General features: G+C 38.2%; 1 protein-coding gene across 4 annotated transcripts in view; it reads left to right on the top strand.

The window, feature by feature from the left end:
- The window catches only part of Ssbp2 (single stranded DNA binding protein 2), a 264,312-nt gene that overhangs the window by 230,391 nt on the left and 12,958 nt on the right, over positions 1-20,963 (top strand). For all 4 annotated transcript variants that reach the window (XM_028891032.2, XM_028891030.2, XM_028891033.2 and 1 more), the window contains 6 exons: positions 2,414-2,462; positions 10,334-10,369; positions 12,191-12,245; positions 16,910-16,980; positions 18,559-18,637; positions 20,563-20,591. In XM_028891032.2, the coding sequence (XP_028746865.1) occupies positions 2,414-2,462; positions 10,334-10,369; positions 12,191-12,245; positions 16,910-16,980; positions 18,559-18,637; positions 20,563-20,591 (319 nt within the window). The remainder of the gene's footprint in view (positions 1-2,413; positions 2,463-10,333; positions 10,370-12,190; positions 12,246-16,909; positions 16,981-18,558; positions 18,638-20,562; positions 20,592-20,963) is intronic.

The following is a 20,963-nucleotide window of genomic DNA, read 5'->3' as shown; positions in this document are numbered from 1 at the left end:
CAAAGTGGGTTTTCAGCATTTCTGTAACAAGTAAACACCCAATATTAAGTGATGTAAAATTTACAAGCCCTGCCCTGGAACACTGCTCCTCAGCCTTGTAGCCATTTATAGAAGCAAGGAGCTGCAAAGATCCCAGGGCTTCCGGAAGGGACTGTTCAGTGGGTTATTTAAATGAGTGAATTCCAAAGGAGAATTATCTCCTTGGTAGTCATAATTCCAACAGCCCATCATAATAGATGCTAACCCAAAACACGTACATCTGTCACGTTTTCTTCTTCTTTGCTTCTAAAAAGGGCTCATCCCCTAGTGTTTATAAGAATCATGCTTACAGTTGTTGGATCAGCTTCTTGGTAGTCTTGCAGCTCCAGCAGAAGCGGACATGATCGACTAACTTAGTTGATCTTTAAACCACTAGGCATTGGCTCCAGTGCTGTCTGTGGAACTCTCACAGTGTGTTTGTGTGAGTTCATATGTAATTCCATTCCTATAATGTTCAAATGAAGTTGATGTGAAGTACAGAATTCTGGGACTAGAGTAGTATAAACAATAGAAATGATGTTACCTAGAATAAGTTTAACTCTGAATTTATGTTATTTAACTAAATAAAAATTTCTGACTTTTAATTTAGCTTCTAATTTAATAGTAGACAACTTTAAGTTAAATATCTTATTTTATATACCTTATTCATACAATCCTTTAAAAGAAATTGCATTGACTTTGTCAGGGATGCACATGCCACAGTATGTGTGGAGAGGTTGGAGGGCAGCTTTGAGGAAGCTGTTCTCACCTTCTCCATGTGGGTTCTGGGGACAGAGCTCAGGATAGGAGGCTGGGCAGCAAACTTCTTCACCCACTGAGCCACGTTGTGAGACCAGTTCCTACAGTTCTTCACGGGTCATAGTCAAAGTTAGAAGACAATTAACTATGTATCATCAGTGCAGTTCAAGTTTCCCATGATTTGACTGTTTTCTAGGTTGCCCAGCTTCTTCACTGTGTTATATTTAGCACCAGACAGACTCTGGCTAATCTTCCTACTCAAGCATTTCACTTGATCAACATGCATCCTGTTTCGCATCATTTTATGTCCATCAGGACACTGAATCCTAGATGTAAAATCATCTTTGAAAAGTGTTCAGTAATCAGTTGTAAAATTGTCGTTACCACTGTCGTTCTTACCATCAATATCACCTCAAGGGGAGAATTCTCCTTAGGGCACTTGGAACAGAGCCGAAGGAGGGATTTATGCCATATCCCTCTGTTTACACCCTATGAATACCAGACTAAATCTCAAACAGTTGTAATGAGTCCAAGCAAGATAACTAGGACAGTGTCTTTGTTTAATGTTTATTACTTTACATTTAAGATTCATAGATTCAAGGGAACTTTAAAACTAGAAAATTTTATTGCCTTAGTGAGTATAAAGAGAACTTTCTATAATTAATCAAAGAAAGTTGAAAATAGTCTGCTTCTCATAAAACAATATTTATTCAAATGTATTTAATACCACATCCCAAGTATATGACTCTGATTTAATTAACTGGGCATTAATTTTGTTTATAGGCTATGAAATATAAAACATTCTCATGAATTCTAAAATAAAGTAATATATTGGTATAGATTATCTCCTTTCATTTCAAGACTTGTTCTCTCTACTATCTTCAACTAAAATCATGAAGTATGAATTTTTATATCTGTACAACTGTGATTCACATGCCCATTTAAAGCCTACATTCTCTTCTGGCAAACCGCAGTACTTACATTAGTAATTCAGTGGCAGCCTTATGTTATAATGGTATTGGCCATGAGGCTAACACTAACTAAGTCATCATTAGCACTAGCTGATACTTTAGGGGTTGGGGATTGAGCTCAGTGGTAGAGCTCTTGCCTAGCAAGCGCAAGGCCCTGGGTTCGGTCCTCAGCTCCAGAAAAAAAAAAAAAAGACATGTAACCTACTTTAATATAATTTTTAAGGAGGCAAGTTTAGATAGTGCTTATTTATAATGTGACAATAATCATTTATGTAGATACTTTATAAAATCATTTTGAATGATACACAGGTGGTTCTTACTGCTGTATTGGATTATATTTATCTGTATTTTATCTCTTTTACTCCAAAACTGGTAAAAAAAAAAAAATCATTTAGGAGCATATATAGACTGCTATGGTAATTTCCATGTCTTGTTTATAAAAATAAATAATATTAAACTAGCTGTACATGAAACTGTTTCACGAAATATTTTTTTTCTTATTCAAGGAAAAACTATTAAGATGACTAAAAAGTGATTTTGGTGCTTAACTAGAACCATGTGTAGTAACTGAATTACAAACATTAATGTTTTTTTGCCTTGTTCTTTACTTACTGTGGAACTATTTAGGCACACGTTGAAATGTAATCTGTCATATCATTTTGTAGGGGTCCAGGTGGTGGTAGACCTTGGCCAAACCCAACAAATGCCAATTCAGTGAGTATATATATTTTGCACTTTGTAACATTTAGCAGTGAAAAGACTATTGCTTTGGAGAGCTTCACAAGACACAGTTGTTTTATGCGTTTAAAGAAGTTACTCAAAAATATAGGTTTGTTTATATTCTTTTAAAAACGTATCTAATTTTTGAAATTTTGTAATTTTTTTTTCATTTCCTTCTGTAAATGTGTTCTCTGTCAGTTACTAGATCTTCAAAAGTAAAGACAGAAACAGTGAGTAATACAATAGTGTGTATAGCAGTCTCTACTTATCATAAGGCTGGATCTTCTGGAGTAGCTACAAGATCATTAAGTTGCCAGATAAGATGCGTCTCAATTAGAGGAAACTGAATTACTATGATTGTGAGTTGTGTTTATCATACCTACCAGGTGCACATTTGCCTAGTGCCTATTAGCTAAATTGCCATCCCTGCTCATCTATGTATCTGACATCCTGGGAATTTTTCTTATATTTTTTGTGGCAGTGGTTTAATGCATTTTTTTTCTCTTAATGAGGTCACAGAAATATATGCTCAGGTTGCAAATTAAGCTATCAGGTTTTAAACTGAATGACTTTAGTTTTATGATCCTGGAGATGATTTCTTCATTTTTGAAATCATAAGCATTTCAGTGTGTGAGAGAAGCCTGCTTTATACATTAGCATAGTGTGTACACTGTACACAGCCAGCCAGGTTAAGGGTGCAGTGAGGGCCGCAGACTGAACTCCATGGACGAAGTTCCTGAGCGCTAAGCAAGAAGAGATGCACGCGGCTTGCGGGCTGTGCACGGGTGCTTCCTTCCAGTCGCCGCCGACTGCCCGAGTGCTAAGTAAGTCTGAAATGCAGCTAATACTCCAGATTAATTGAAAACGTCAAGAAGTGAGAAGCAGGGTGTGTGAAGTATGGGAAAATAATCATAGATCCAGTGTTGTTCTACAGCAAAAGCCAAATTTCCTTTCAGCTAATTAAATCATTCATGTTTTAGAGGAAATAATGAGTTTTGTATTACCTTATTTTCTTTGGGTTTTAGTAGTCATGACCTTTACTAATTATTTCAGGTAAAGGGAGAGCTGTTGCTTCTACTTGGGCCCTCAGTGAACTGTTCAGCAAGCCTTTGACAAATAGTATTTTGCCAGATTATATTGTAATGTGGATCACTTCTTCCCCGGGCTTTCAGTTGCCTCTGTGCCTTAGGAGTCTTTTTTTTCTTTGCTTCTTCCTCCTTGCCTTAATTAGTTTATTCAGGATTTCACTTTGAAATGGCATCTGACATGCAGCCCAAACACATCGTTTTTGTCCTATTAAAGTACCCATTAAACTGTTTCTAGGTAACAGTCTTCCTAGTACCAGGGTCTAGAAAAAAATCCCTGTTTCCTCCATGATTGATGAAACTAAATAGAAAAGTGAAGCCTGTACTCCACCTTAAGCTTAGTGTCCACACAGCCATCCACTCTAGGCAGATAATAACTCACACTCCGTGTCCATCAGCACCTTTCCATACGTACCTGAGAGTGTAGCCTAGAGCCACTGAGGACCATGCATGGCATTTGGGGAGGTGCTAGAGAAACAGCTGTGTTGTGCCTGGTAGTGTATTATCCGATTGAAGTGTATTTAATAGAAGCAGAGATGAGAAGCAAATCCCTTATTCTGTTGAATTTCAGTTGTGAGGGCCCCATCTCTTGAGGATTCACCCAAGTACCATTGGTGTGCTCATCAGATCAGTAGCTCAAAATCATTTTAGACCCCAGGAAATACTAGAAACAGGAGTGGAAATGTGCACAACCCACTGTCCATGATCAGTCTTGAATGTGCATCTGGCCAGTATGATTTAGACAGGTGAAGATTGAAGGTGATCCTTTCTGTACATGCATGCCACAGACAGAAATATCTACTCCCAACTCAAAGGGCATCGGGCAAATAGTGGGGGATGTGTGGGGTTTCCCCAGAAAGAGAAGGAAGTCATCCTCCTAAGCATACAGAGAGAAAATACTCCTCTCACAGGGTGAAGAGCCCAAGGAGAAACTGCAGAGTGGGTGGCCTTGTAGAGGAGAGGGGCTTCTGTGAAGCAGTGAGAGGCGTTACAGGGACGTCCCCCCAGACACAGTTGATTATTTTGCAGTGATGACTCATCTGTGTTATTTTGAATTCCAAGTTCCTTGGACTTTCTGTACATATTTACTATGACAGATGCCTTTCAGCTGATAGCAGTGCAGTATGTGTCTGCCTGCTCAGGGCAGCATATTAAAGAGGCTTTCGGTGTTTTATCTTTTTCCATATGCTCGACCTTCTCCCCATTATTTTGAAAGAATCTAAGAATTCCATGCCCCTGCTCCAGTACCCCAGTGCTGAGCTTACCACATTTGCTCCGGGATTCATTCTCTCAGCATTTTTTCCTGTTGTGTTTCAGTGTGTCTCCTAAACATAAGATATCATCTTTCATAGCTGCAAAAACAGTGCTCAGAATCACAGCACTAACCCTGGTTAACACTGCTTTCTAATCTACAGATCTGACTTGACTCTGTCCAGTTGTCTAAATAATACCTTTATGCCACTCATCGGCCACGTGTCTGGTGCTTTTCCTCTGGATCCGCCCCCGCCCCCATGGCCGTCTCTGTTACCTGCAGTTGTGTTGTGCTGACTGACCAGTTGTTTAGAAGGTCCTGTAGCTTGTTTTCACTGCCAGGCTGCGGTGGGAGGAGCCTTGTGTTTTCTTCAGAACACTGTTGCAGGAGGCTCCTGGTGAACCTGCCTCATCTCTGGTCACCTTAGTTTGGATTGCTTGGCTAAGCTGCTGTCTATTACACTAAAATTACTGTTTTTCCTCTAGAAAGATCCATGTGAAATCATACTTGAACTTGTGGTGAATGTTCTTTTCCTTCCTTCTCCTCAGCAGCCATTTTTGGCATCTATTAGTGATTCTTACCTGAATCTTTTCTTTTCCCACTGAGTTGGTCACCAAATGGATATTTTTAAATGTTTTCTTTCCTTCTCTAACAGTTGACTTTTTACTAGAGCAAAGGCTAGTTCATCCTGAAAACTCCCTGTCCATTTACTTTTCATGATAGTTATTAACATGTATCAATTGTACAAATTGATGGGGATCTCTGTTCTCACATGCATTTGTTCGTCTGTCATATCTATTCTACCTTTTTCATTATTCCTCCAGCCCCCTCCCCAATCCTTAATATTTTTTTCTTCTAAAAATCCTGATTTAAATCTGATTCAGGTTCCACGAGTTCAGAAAAATGTGCCTTCTTTTTTCCTTATCTCTGTCCCCTTAGAACACACAAAGGCTGTGTGTCACCCCAGATCTTTATGTCTGTAGCTTCTAGTTGAACATAAAAGAATGCCACTTACCAGGTAAGGAAAGGAATTAGAAATAACTCTAACTGAACTATATTTGCTTGTCTTGAGTCATGTGCTCCTTCATGAAACAGAGGGGATAAATATGTCCTGCCTACATCACATGCCTACTCCTGAGCCTGTGCAACCCGTGTCTAGTCAAGATAAGGAAAGTCCAGTTAACTGGAAAGTATGAAAGGGATAGACACAACACCAGATGTTTAGTATGGCATTCTATTAATCAGTTCTCTGATTGCATATGAAAAAGCAAATGGAGGGAATTCCTTTAAGGAAAAATATGACTAACCATACGGGCCATTTTTTTTACACTACAATACATTTTTTAATTAAAAAAAAAAAACACTAAAAACTGGTTCCTACTTTCCATTGGCACAATGCATGACGTTGTGCTGCCCAACTATAGCTCATCAGTACTTACAACATCATTGTAGACTTCCCTACTGGAGAAAGGTATAACTGGAACGATGGCGATCCTTTTCAATGCAGCATTACTGCTTGAGCCCTTATTCATACCACCACCATCAGGAGTGTTAAGACGCAGAATTCCCTTCTGGCTTAGTCATGCAACATATTTGACCCTTAATTTTCTTCATCAGATTTTTGTAGCTAGATGAGTCTGACCCTCTGACTCTGAGATCTTACTTATCAACTGTGTCTTCATTTTAACATGTTTTAAAACATTTATTAGTGAGTGTGTGGTGTGTTTGTGTGTGGTGTGTGGTGTGTGTGTGTGTGTGTGTGTGTGTGTGTGTGTGTGTGTGTGTTCCTGACTATATGTAAGAACATACAGAAGCCCATGGAATTCAGAAGAGCACATTGGATCCTCTGTAATGTAATTATGAGCCATTTGTCATTGTGTCCTTTCAATTAATTTGTGAAATGATTCCCAACTCTCCAATCCTGTTTACTGTGGTCACATTATTCACAACTCCCCTTGTCATCTCTTGGCTGAAATGTTGCAGTGGTCCACTTGGAGTCACTTTCCTTGTGGTCCCTATAGAGTCACCTTACTAAGGCATGCATTTGAACATGTCTAGAAAACCGTTTATTTTTTTATTTTTTTTTTTTTTTTTTTTTTGGGGGGGGAGGAAAGGGTTTATTTGGCTTACACTTCCATATCACTGTTCATAATAGAAGGAAGTCAGGACAGGAACTCAAACAGGGAAGGAACCTGGAGGTAGGAGCTGATGCAGAGGCCATGGAGGAATGCTGCTTACTGGCTTGGAAAACCGTTTATTTTTGATAGCATGCACTCATTCCTGTTCAGTACATAAGTCCTACAGTGTATCTGCCATAAAAAAATTGCCTGACATCCCCGGAATGTGCTGTGTGATCTCACATTCCTTTTCCCCCGTCAGTTCTCCTCATCTGTCTCATGTCACACCTACCTTCTTCTGTGCATCCCCAGGTCTCCAGCTCATAAACAGGCCCACTATACTCACATAGTATTGCTGTCTCTTTTGATGTGATGTATGTCTTTTACACTGTGCTGTCCCATCTTGCTGGCAGCCTTCAGGAGTGGCGGTTCTGTTATGTGTCAGGGTTAGGAACCCACAGGCTGAAGTACAATCAGAAAACTAAAGATTAGAATATAGAAATAGTTGATATAAGCTAAAATAGAAGAGCTTGTCCAGACAGAGATGGAAATAAATTCAACAGCTAGATGAGATAATGTAGCTGGAGAGTTTTCTCTCCAGGTCCCACCAAGCCCCCGCAGTCCGACAACCCACTTATAAAATAAACACACAGACACTTATATTATTTAAACTGGTTGGCCTAATGGCTCAGGCTTCTAGCTATCTAGTTCTTACATCTTAAATTAATCCATTTCTATAAATCTATACCTTGCCACGTGGCTCATGGCTTACCGGCATCTTCACATGCTGCTTGTCATGGCGGCAGCTGGCAGTGTCTCCCTCCGCCTTCCTGTTCTCTCGATTCTCCTCTCGGTTAGTCCCGCCTATACTTCCTGCCTGGCCACTGGCCAATCAGTGTTTATTTATTGACCAATCATAGCAACACATTTGACATACAGACCATCCCACAGCAAGATAACAATTTGTAAAGTATTTAAAAGTGGTAGTTCTATTTCACCATGTGAAGGAATCATGGAGAGTTGGTGGATAGAAAGGCTGGAGGTACTGTCCTGGGAAACTAACAGAAGATTCTTGTCTTTTTCTCTCGAGTATAATAGGTGTAATTTCAAATCTCTAAACAGTGGCATGCCCACCTGAAAATGATGGTTTAATGTATGGCAGGAGGGCAGAGTATCTACTCAGGAAGACATAATAGCTCTAAAGGCCAGCTCACAAGAGAGAAAAATAAGTCCAAATTTCAGAATTTGTTTTTCATTCAGTAATTTCATGAACTGTGTGTGGAACTCCTTTCGTAACTTGATATCTAACAAATGAGAATATTTATACAAAGAACTGGATGAATACTACAGGTCAAGAATTTTCCTTCCTCCTAAAGTTGACTAAGTTTATGTGCTCATCACTTAGCCGTCAGGGGTTTTGCAAAGGCTGGACCAGAAAATGGGAAGATGTTCGTACAGAGCATGTAGCATGTAACTAACATGTTATGGAGTGTGATTGTATTTGTAATCTTGTCATCCTGGCTTTGTGCCTTCCTCCATGAAAGCTCTTGTAAAACAGAAACTAACTAGCAGATGATCAAAGAAATAGGAACCAATGTTTGGAAGAATAAACTTAAGATATTTGAGAAATAAACTACAGAGTATAGGAGAATGTAGAGGTAATTTAGTTTATAAACAAAACAACTAGCCGGGCGGTGGTGGCGCACGCCTTTAATCCCAGCACTCAGGAGGCAGAGCTAGGCGGATCTCTGTGAGTTCGAGGCCAGCCTAGGCTACCAGGTGAGCTCCAGGAAAGGCGCAAAGCTATGCAGAGAAACCCTGTCTGGAAAAACCAAAAAAAAAAAAAAAAAAAAAAAAAAAACAACTAATTGACTAAGAAAAGATGAAAGTAATAAAAAAAATAATCTGACAGGAATACAGGATAAGTTTTGTAACCATGAGTAGTAAGAAAGAGGTCAGGCAAAGGAATTTTCCAGATCTCGCTACTGATGTTCTGAACTTTCAAAAAGGGAAGGGAGAGAGCAATATATCACAGAATTCAGGAATATACTATATTGTGAATAATATATAGCTAAAAGATGATTAGATTGTTGTGCCAGACAATATCAGAGTAAGAAAACACTGACTAGGAGCTGAAGACAGGGAGATGAAATGCATTCCAGGGACCAAGAGAATGTTGGCAGTTCAGAGGGGGCAAATGTGTGTATTTAAAGCAATGCATTGAAAAGGCTGGGTAGATCATGAAGAGGACACAAGAAAGCAAAGTCATGCATTTACTGACTGGAGGCCAGGTTTAATGCTGGAGAGACCTTAGTTCTCAGGGGAAGTGATCCCCTTCACCAGAGACTGGTAACTGCGCTAGCTGTGGGCGCTCGGGCTCCATCAACCCTCTCACACACACTGAAGTAGAGGCTCAGGCAACATGTGTTCTGTGCTTGTAGAAAACAAGGACACCAAACAGTGAGGAGAAAGCCTACTATTAAATAGTTACAAAACCATCAAGTATTTTAAGGGGAAAATTGTGGTGTGTAGACTTCCTTCTTTGTGATTTCATATTACTGCATTGTTATGGCAGGTTTGGGGCCATCAGAGAAAGGAATCAGCATGTTCGCCTCTCAGAAGGTCTTCTGGACTTCACTAGCTCAGTCTGGGGAGACAGATTACTGCCTTTTCTCGGAATAAAGCATATGGCTGTGTCATGCAAGTGGACTTGTTAAAAAAGAAAATGTTTAATTTCCTATTAACACTCACACTTAGGTGTTTATTTTAAAGTATGTTTTGAATTATTCACTTCCTTCATCAGAGCACTATGAATTAGTAGCTCTCTTGCCTGAAACTTTCAGGAGGGCCTTCATTTGAAGAGAAAGGAAATTCGTTGTTTGGATCTGGTCCTCACAGATTATCAGCCTTTGGTCATTGTAGTTAGCAAATTCCTTGGAATTTATTGCATTGTTTTAACACTAACTAAGCAGGGAATGTGAGAATCAACATGCAGTGCACGAAAGTAGCAGTAAATGTCTTTAAATTTTGCATAAATTAGAAGTTTTATCTGTACAGGATACTAATCTGAAATCTTCTGGTCTCCTGGTGTTAGCTGTACAAGTATACATCTTTCTATTTATAGACTATCTCATTAGTACTACACAGTGGATACAACTGACTTAAGCCAATATAATTTGAAGCTATAGTTTCAAGTTCCTCTTGACTGAAATCTACATTTTCTTGTGAGTTCAATATAATATTATAATTGCTTAGATTTTTTTTGCACTTACACAGATGGAAATTTCTTTATGTTTTATTATACTTTGTGATGCATTTTAAACTTGATAAAAGAGAAGTCAATTTATTTAATTCAATCTCTTGCAGTCACATGAAATGAAAATATTTGTTTCTGTTCTGCTCATGTTTCAGATACCGTACTCCTCAGCATCTCCTGGGAATTATGTAGTAAGTACATTTGGGTTTGTTTGCTCATAAGAATTGATGTTACATTTTATTTGGGCAAGAAATTGTTGCCCAGATGTTAAGAAGAACCCTTGTGTATTGACCAAGAAGTGAACATCTTGAGTTGTTTCATCTGCCAACCTCAATACATATGTTGATGTTCATTAGTGAAACAGTTATCAGTCTGGCTAGAATTGCCTTGAGTACTCGGTTTGACTTTGGCATATGTTTCTGGGAGCCACTACAATACTCTCTATCCAATCATGAAGAGAGTCATTCCCAGTTACACAACAATATGCTTGAATTTGCAGTTCTCCATAAGAATAATGTACACACCCCCTCTTCAGGCCTGCTCACCACACATAAAGGATAAGGAAACATTAAACTTTATCCCAACCACAAAGTGGATCAGACTACAGAATAAAGTAATAATTTGGAAGGGTCTTTTAGGTTTTGTCTATTCCTAGAAGCTGAAAAACCTGTTTCCTTGTTACAACCTAATACATAGTAACATTTCTCAGTGTTCATGTAGACCTGAAGCCAGTGAGTTTGGACCATCTCTTTTATATTCACAAATAATCCTTTGGCATCACCTCTTTTATGATTCTCGTTCATCCAGAGACCACCATAAGGGATAGATTTTTATAAAATTTAGGAGAAAATATTAACAGAGAAGCAAGGATAAAATGGTAACATCGGAAGCCTTTCTTTCCTAAAGTAATTTTCAGAGGTTATGGGCAACTGCAGTGCAGTAAATGGAGGACACAGAAGAAAATCAATGAGCATTTTAACCCCCTACAGAAACACTGCTTTATTAACATAGTGAAAAGCACACGCTGCTCTCCGGACCTCTGTTCTTTGTGTTTAATGTTCCTCTGCGCTGTTCCAGCCAGAGGAGTCCAATTCTTGACACAATTTGAATGAAACAAAGGAAATAAATTAGAATAAACACTCTTAAAATCACTTAATAAGCCTGATAAGTTTTTATGAAATTATATACATTTATTTTAAAATAAATTGTAGTTGTTTACTTAGTGGGACATATGTATATTATTTGAAGTAATTGGTAGGCTGTATGTATGCACTCAGAATAAAGTCAAGATTTAAGCCACTTGAGAGTTCATTTGACATTTTACATAGGGTACCTGGAGAATTCTTAAGCTCATTGCCTAGCATGTGCGATTGGTTGTCAGAATTAAGGGCAGATTCACTCCTGCCCAGTCAGTGGTTGTAGAGCTGCAGCCTCCATAGCCTGCACCATTAGTGAGGATCATGTCTCATTTCCCACTGAATTGATAGCTAACGTGTGGAGCTCTCGGTGTTACAGCTGAAGCTGACAGAGAAAAGAAGTAGCTTTAGTGGGTCTGTAATGTGGATCTCTAAATGGGTATCTCTTAAATGCTCTCGATCGGATGTCTTTGTAGTGTTAGTAAAAGCTAGTGACACAGAGTGTAAGAAAATTACAGCAAACAATTAAAGTACACGTGAATTATTCCTATTTTGTTGATTTGTAAAGGCCCTATTAAGTGGTTTCTTCTTAACCTCATTATAGGTGATGTGATTAAGTCATGAATAATAAACCAGTATTACAGGCTTATTGTTTTTGGAAACTTGTCAAAACAGTCTCAACATAGTTAAGCTAAATTATGTTTTGCATAATATTGAGTTGATTGTGAATCAAAGAAAATAAATTACAGAGGAAATATATTTGCTTTGTATTTCAAAATTGGATTATTATTGAGATAAGTATAACCTTTTTCTGCTTTTCCTTACGGTGTTTAATGAACTGCTTTATTTTTACTGAAATTTTGTGTAATTATTTAGGGTCCTCCAGGAGGTGGAGGGCCACCAGGAACGCCCATCATGCCTAGTCCAGCAGGTATTGTAAATCAAACTAGCTCCGTGGACATTTGACTCCTAGGGTGAAACCACAGAATATAGAAATTGTTTTTGAAATAAACTTAGGAATTTTCATTGTCAGCATTATTAAAGGCCATAGAGGAAGCAGGTAGGAAGAAGTCAAGTTCTTAAACAGCTTTGGTCCAGTTAAGGACTTAGAAAATTCCTCTTGTGTAGATTATAGATTTAGTCAGTATGAGCAATGTGTTAATTTATATGAATTGCAAGTAACAACTTACCTAAAAATCCCTTAAAACTGAAAAGAATCTATAGCCCCCACCTCAGAGAAATCTACAGGAGTCAAACACTGTAGACCCGTTAGGTTAGGATAGCAAGCTGACACCCACTCACATATCTTACCATCTTACTGAGTATCAATGTGCTTATGGTATTGTTTACTCTACATGTCTATAAGAATTTATTGGTTATAAATTTACTAAACAGTTCTGAAAGATTTTTTAATTTTCTAAAATAAGATACACTTTACTATATCCCTAATAATTCAATGTAATTATTTCAAGTAGCATTAGCCTTTTTTTTCTTGAGACTTTAACAGAGTATTAAGCTTGTCTGGAGACTAGTGATTGGAATTTAAATTGTCTAGGGTCCAGCAAGTTATGGAACATGTATCAAGGGCTATTAGATGGTTCTTACGAGTTGACTCAGGGGCTGGAGATATGGCTCAGTGGTTAAGAGCACTGACTGCTCTTCCAAAGGACCCACATGGCAGCGTACAACTATCTGTAACTTCAGTTCTAAGAGGACCTGACATCCTCAGACAGATTCATGCAGGCAAAACACAAATGCACATTTTAAATAAAAAGAATTGACCCTATAGTCCTAATACTATAAATGATTAGAGATGCAATCCAAGATTCTATACAAGTTAGACTATCTCATTAACTGTTATCAATAGTTAGACTAGTCTTCATTCCTAGCCCAATAGTAGTGAAATTATTCAATTTAAGGCATATGATAGGATGTAATTAAAATTTTACTGAAGTAATCATAAAACAATTTTTTTAGTTGTGAGAAAAATAAATGTTTATTATTCAGCACAATATTATCACAGTTTTATCCATTCACTTTTAATGGCTTATTTTAATTATATACACTTGTGATATCTGTGTGTGAGCATGAGCACATGGGTATGGGTGCCCATGGAGTCTGGCAGGCAGCCTCAGATCCGCTGGTGCTGGAGTTACAGATGATTGTGAGTCGGCTGTGGGATGTCTTTCTGTATGCTGTGAATATGTGTTGCTCTGATTGGTTGAAAAATCAATCTGTTTGGCCTATGGCAAGGCAGCTTAGAGGCAGGTGGGAAATCCAGGCAGATAGACAGGAAGAGAAGAGAGAGGCAGGAGAGATGCCAGCCACCACTGAAGGAGAAACAACATGCCAACAGACCGGTAAGCCACGGAACACGTGGCAAACATAGATTAATAGAAACGGGCTAATTTAAGATATAAGAGCTAGCTAGCAAGAAGCCTGCCATAGACCATACGATTGGTAATTAATATAAGCCTCTGGATGATTACTTTATAAGTGGCTGAGGGACCACAGAGCCAGACGGGACTGGGAAAACTTCCGACTACATGAGTCCCTTAATGTTTATATTGGGAACTGAGCTCACATCCTCTGCAAGACCAGTGTGTGCTCTTAATAGTTGAGTTACCTCTCCTACCCCACAGCTTTGTATAGACGTGTGTCTATGTGTGTATCTGTGTATATATGTGTACACACATGTATATTTATACATAGGTATGTATCATTGAAATCGTAAAAGCAGAAAATAAGCTAAAACTTTTAAGTGTTTCTTGGAAATAACATAGATTTGAAGTGTTTATAATTAAAAATAATTTTAGTTATAGTTCACTGTGAAGTCAAATGTTCTTAAGTATTTAGGTTTAGTTCTAAGATATATAGGAGTTTAAAATCATTATTGTTAATAATTCTGGTAAATAATATTTTGCTTTTTACATTTTATTTAGAATCAAATTTGGTAATACAAAATATTACCTTAAATTTATTGTTTTCTCTCTATCCATAAAAATGTCATCATCTCTATCTTCAAAGTGTCCACATTGAAAAGCAGAATCCATCAAAGATGAATTATATGAACTGATTGCCTCCCCTGCATCTTATTCTCATATTATGAAGTTAATGTGTGGTTTATGGAGATGGCATGCGATTTGTGCTCATTTGGCTAGAGACTAGAGCCCAGCTTCGAGCCACACTGGGCATAGCAGGGATAAGGAATCTAACCCCTGCTTCAGTCGGTCTCGCTGGCCTTGTCCAAACACTTCTGTCAAATCATCCTTTAACAGTGAGCCAGGGTCCTCAGGCCAAAAGACACATGCCTATAGATGCACTTTAGTGTAAGGTTCTTCCGTGAATCAAAAGGAATCAGGCATTTCCTATACAACCATCCTTCTTCCTTTTGATGGTTTTCTTTCTTTTCGATGAAATTATATTTCCAACTAGTATTAAAAATGTTAAATTCACCTCTTTCCTATTTAAAATATGTAGTCCATTTTTCGTTCACCAAAAGTTAAAGATTAAACCCATTTAAAGTTTTCATATATTTAAAAACAAATTCAAAATTTTCTGAAATGTGATAGAACTATCTAGACAAATTAAATGCAATAGATCTAATTTGTTGTCTGAGGTACACAAGCTAAGTAAGACATAGCCCCTTCCTTCTGATGAACTCTTGATAGCCAGGTGTGAGCAGGAGAGAAAAGACAAGGCGCACTGTATTCATGGGAGCATGCTCAGAAACCTCAGGGAAAACTCATACTGGAAATAAATAGGTCTTGGATAGTGATGGGAACTGTAGGAGGTGGGACTGGTGAGAAGATGCCAGGCAGGAGAAGGAATGAAAATATGAAGATGGGCAAGGCTGCTGGTAGGCAGGAAGGAATCAGTGATCTTACATGACAGAAGTACTTCATAAATGAGGACATGAAAAAGCTATAGCCACAAAAATAGCTTGAGACTTCACTTAGTATTCAAAACAAAGGGCAGCCTGAGGGGATGCATCTGGTTCATTCAGTACTATGAGGCATTCACTTAGAAGTAATATCTAAAGTCTGGCGGTGGTGGTGCACACCTTTAAAACCAGCACTTGGGAGGCAAAGCTGGACAGATCTCTGTGAGTTCAAGGCCAGCCTGGGCTACAGAGCGAGTTCCAGGAAAGGTGCAAAGCTACACAGAGAAACCCTGTCTCGAAAAAAAAAACCAAAAAAAAAAAAAGTAATACCTAGCCAGGCATAAGTGATGCACACCTTTAATCCCAGCACTTGGGAGACAGAGGCAGGTGGTTCTCTGTGAGTTCAAGGCCCACCTGGTCTACAGAGTGAGATCCAGGACAGCCAGAGCTACAGTGAGACCTCGTCTCAAAAGAAAAAAAAAGTAAAATCTAGTACTGAGATTCATATATCATTGTTGATAAATGACCAATGAATAATATCATGCTTACTCTAAGTGATACACACTAAAATCCCAAGCTAATTCATGTCTAGTAAGTAGTCACACAAGTGGCAGAAGGAATTATGTCTCTCTATGGTCACTACCATAAGAAAGCATATTATTTTACCCTCTCTTTTGAATCAATACAAAAAACATTTTTTCAATCCCTTCATCATTTTCAAAATAATTATTATAATACATCGAAGGAAACTTTGTAATTGTAAGAAAATAGAAAACTATTTCATAACTAATATTTCCTCAATGTAAAGTAATTGTTGGCTTTAATGCTGGGTTTTACTTCTTAAAAATATATGTGGAGATTTAATTAGAATTAGCTAGTAGACATGAAGTATAAGTTTTAGAATAGTGTAAAATCTTACGTATATTCATGGAGAATACATTGCAGTTATTTTAATAAAAGGACTGAAGAAAGTTATCAAAAAATTGCTGGAAGCCATGGTTAGTGAGTCAATACTTGGAAAATTGAGACAGGAGGATTGCTGTGAATTCAAGGCAAGCCTGGGCCACCAAATGAGTTACAGGCCAGCCACAGCCAGAAGAAAAAAGGAAAGGAAAGAAATTGATAGAAGTATCTGGCTTTTTCTTCAAGCAAGGTAGTTTCTTTTTCTAGTCTTGTGAACTCACGTTTGAAATTCAGTCAGTATATTCTTCCAGTTTCATCCTCAGATTCAGTTTTTCTCTATAGGAATTCTAAGAAAACCCTGAAGATTGAATAGCTACTGGATTGAACTTTTAAAATTGTCTGAGGTGTGTGTGTGTATGTATATATATATATATATATATATATATATATATATATATATATATATATATATACATACACACACACACATATATATATATGCTATTGCATATGAAGTAAAAATTAATCCATGTTTTATGAAAGAAATATACTGTGGTTATTTATATCTCATAATGTTCAGTTGGCCTGAATCACTGAGGTGCTCACTCCTCTCATCATGTCCCTAATTTATGACTTCAGAACAGTACAGTTTGGGTCAGAAAGTGACAGCCAGGTGTTCGTTTCCAGACGTTGGTCATGGCTGTGTCTGCTGTGTATCCAGCTGTCAATTTCTGTGTGTGCCTAGATTATCTTTGGTTATTTTGTGATGGCTTTGGTAGAGATATTAATTAAGTGATGTTTTGTTTCAGATTCAACCAATTCTGGAGACAACATGTATACTTTAATGAATGCAGTACCTCCTGGGCCTAACAGACCTAATGTAAATATGAGTTTTAAATTTGGACTGTAGTATAGTAATACTCCCAATAAATTTAAATATAGATATAAATGTTATGCTGATACATAAGTACATAGGGTAACTAAATTGGAAAAGAGTCAGTAAATACATATATTGTACAGTAAACTGATTAAAACCTCCATGCCTATAGTCTTAGTCTTTTAAACCATTAGATGCCTTTTAAAGTTGCAGAGTCAGGGAAGAGAGTAGAGCACAGCACATCCACGGCTTACTGGTCTAACTTCTCAGCCCAGCTCCAAACTGTGCTCTTAAAAGCTGAGTAAGAATGTTCTATTCAGTCAGTCCCTGACTTTCCAGTTGTGTGTGTGCATTGCAAGTTATTTTCTAAAAGACCACTCATGTGCTTTTATTTCATTGCATTCACTTATTATGTGTGTGTGTGCGTGTGCGTGTGCACACTCGTGCTAGTGAGTGTGCTGTGGCACACATGTGCAGGTCAGAGAACAACTCGGAGTGAATCCTGTGGATTGAGCTCAGGTTTTTTATGACGAGTGCCTTTACCTGCATCTTTCCTACCTGTCTGTGTTTTTAGACACCCAGTCATAAGCAGCAGCCTTGTCCTCCTGGGAAGGTGTGTGAGCTGCTAGCATCCAGGCTCGTCTGAATAGTTTCCCCCCAAGCCACCTAGCCTGCCTGCCTGTCTTCTTCCTCCGTCTTTCCTTTCCTTTTCCCTGTCCCCTCTCCTTCCTTTCTTGTTTAATCTGTTGTGGTCTTGGAAGCCAGCATGATTCTTAACCGTCAGCACTCTCTGGACACACACCGTAATCAATGCTCCATCCATTTGTATTGGAATATGATTGGAGCTTGGGAACATGGAAAAGAAAATGCTAACTTTAGTAGGTACTTGCCTCCAAATGTAAGATGATGATTCCTGCCTTCAAATGGGCACAGAAGCATTCTGGAGGAGTGAAGAGGAGGTGAAAGGGCACTGATCTTGAACTTCCCATCACAGCTCTACCCCAGCATGTCTGTTCACAGCTACTACTAAGATTGTACTTGAAACAATCCTGATGCTTTACAAGTGTGAGCAGCACTACTGCAGTGAGCTAACATAGCTGACTAAAGAGTTAGCAGTGTTCAGCATTTAACCTGCAAGGTGAAATCATTCCCTATACCCATTCAAACACAGATACATCGCCAACTAAGAAGGCGTTGATACTAGCTCCGTGATTCAACAGAAATACTCTTCATAATGAGCCAGTAGCCTCAGCAGCTTCTTAAGAACTACCTTGGGCGTGTAAGAGGAAATTTGTCACCATCAAGGAGAGAATGCTGATCATCTCATTTGCATGGAATGGCCATGCTTTCCAGTTGGGCATATCTCAATGAGGAAAAAAAATGAACAGAAAGGATTAGGCTGAGCATCCAGACCACAGAGATGAGAGAGGTGGAACAGACAATTAAAGAATCCACAACCTTGAAAAGCATTCTGAAAAGTCTCTGCACCTGGAAGTAAACCAGGCAATTTCTGATGTTAATAAATAATGTTAAAATCATTTTCCATATGATCACAATAACTTTCTTCATTTTTTAAAACAGTTTCCAATGGGCCCTGGGTCCGATGGTCCCATGGGTGGATTAGGAGGAATGGAGTCCCATCACATGAATGGCTCTTTAGGTAAGGCTTTTATATTAGGTGTATGGAATAAATTCAAACTTGAACATTAGTTCAGTACAGTGGGTATTATGGCCCACAAAGCTCTTCCATGTACGGATATTTGTTTGTGTGGTCACGTGATCCATAGTGTATTGGATGTGAACTGGAGGATACTTGAAAGTCCGGGGTGTGAGTTTGGTTCTGTCCAGATTGCCCCACAAGTATTGATGCCAGTCTACAACAGCGTAAATGTCTTGTGGCTGAAGGAGACTATTCCACTGAGCTTGTGCCATGCTGCCTAACCCAGAGGGATCCTGTCCTTCCCACAGATGTTTTTGTCTCCAGTCTGTGAACATAATATAGAGAAACTAGGTCTCTGTAATAATTCCTTAATTCTGTTGTGTATTTTTAATGTTTGCCTCATTTTAAATAAAATTAGTAACCATGCTCTGATAATACTAATAATTCCCTGATGAGACCATGCTGTGTGCCTGCCTTCAGGAGAGAGCTGATCTCAAGTAAAGCAGTAGTTAGCAGTGTGCTTCCCACGTGGCACCTTCTTAGCAGATGAAGCCCAGAATCTGTAAGGCAAATACAATCCTTACAATGATCAGACAGAGGGAAAAGTAAAACTGCTCAGGTCTCGACACCCCATGCTCATGGATGGAAGGTATAAAAGGATGTGCTTGTGATCGTAAGAAAACCTGGGAGCTAACAGTTGTGCCAAGGCTTGTAAAGGAGCCTCTCACTTACGTTAGCCCAACCATGCTTATACTGCTTACCTAGGATATACTCAAGGGCAGAAACATGTCCCTCGATTCTCTGAAAGTCTGTACTAAGTGATTCAAAATGACTTGCAGCGTAACAATAGACCTTTGTGCTTTTAAGGATCCATATTTATTTTTTGTAGGTTTCAAAGTTTTGATTCATTTTATTCTGGTTGACACGAAGTGTCTTGATTATTACAGCCAATAGTCATGTTTAACTATTTAATTTAAAGGCATAGAGATTCTAACGTTCAACTCCTCAGGCACACAGCACATACCATGTGTACAGCGGGCACACACACTACAGGACATATGGACACCACAGAGAAACATACACACCATCACAGAGTGTTCAGTTTGACAGTCCTGCTGTAGGATTTGATTTTTTCAAGGTATTGCAAAAATACTCTCAACCTGCTAGGTTGTAGAATTAGTCAAATTGTTAGAAGACCTTTGATTACAGTACTACTAGAATCAGCTTTTAGAAGTTTCACAACGGTTGACAACTAACTCCTTACATTCTGAAGTGAACATTATTCTACATATTCACATGTAACAGTATAGCATGTGTACACTCAGTGTGTAACAATGCTGTACCTTTTTACTCACAATCAAGTCATGCTAAGCCTTTATTTTTGCTGTCCAAATAAATACTGCTATTAAAATGCAATCTTTTACACTAAGATTAATTGTAGAGAATAAAATAGTTCAAATAAAACTGATATTGTGGCAAAGTTATGATTATTGCTAGTTAGTATATAATGCCATTGCCTATGTCTCTCAAGAATCAAAATTAAAATTAATATATCTTGAAGATATGTTTAGTTTCTATTTTGTATGTTGAGTGTATATTGTGTATATTTTTAATAGTAGTAAAAATACTTTTGAATATTGTAGTAAAATACTGTTCAGAATATTTTCAGATATTCTTAGAAATGTCTATTTTAAATTTTATCAGATTTATAACATCATTTTCATTAAAAGATAAAGATCTGTACATGTAGATGATCTCTCTAATGGTCTCCAGGGGTCTGTAGCCATGACTCTGCTCCTGAGTCCTGGTGATGGGAAGTAGCAGCAGAGTTCTTTGCTGTGGAGGTAGCTTACTCACCTTCAGGAGTTTCCATTTATAAATGCTCTCTTACCTAATGAACGTTATCTTTTCACATTTTGCTTCAGGCTCAGGAGATATGGACAGTATTTCCAAGGTGAGTAATGTGTATTCTATGTTTTTATCTCCACTTATTCCACATGGAACACTAAGGGTACTAAATGAGTTTTGTGAATATTGTTCTTCCATAAAAATTTGAAAGTAGAAGTTCAGATATGATCATTCAGCAATTAAAATATGAATATACATAATCTTAAGAAAGGAAAATATGATAGCCAACTTAATCATGTTCAATGCTACATAGTGAGTTGGACCGACAGTTTGGATGATCTTTGGAAAAGTTGTAAAAGTTTGTGAAGTGTCTCCAGCAATGTGACAGTAGATACTGCTGAGAAGTTGGTATATTCGGTATAAGAACATTGCATTTGTATGTTAACTTGGCCTTCCAAGCCTTCACTAGATGCTGTTG

This window comes from Peromyscus leucopus, chromosome 11 (genome assembly GCF_004664715.2).
Source record: "Peromyscus leucopus breed LL Stock chromosome 11, UCI_PerLeu_2.1, whole genome shotgun sequence".
NCBI lineage: Eukaryota > Metazoa > Chordata > Mammalia > Rodentia > Cricetidae > Peromyscus > Peromyscus leucopus.
This window is presented reverse-complemented; position numbering and strand designations above follow the sequence as displayed.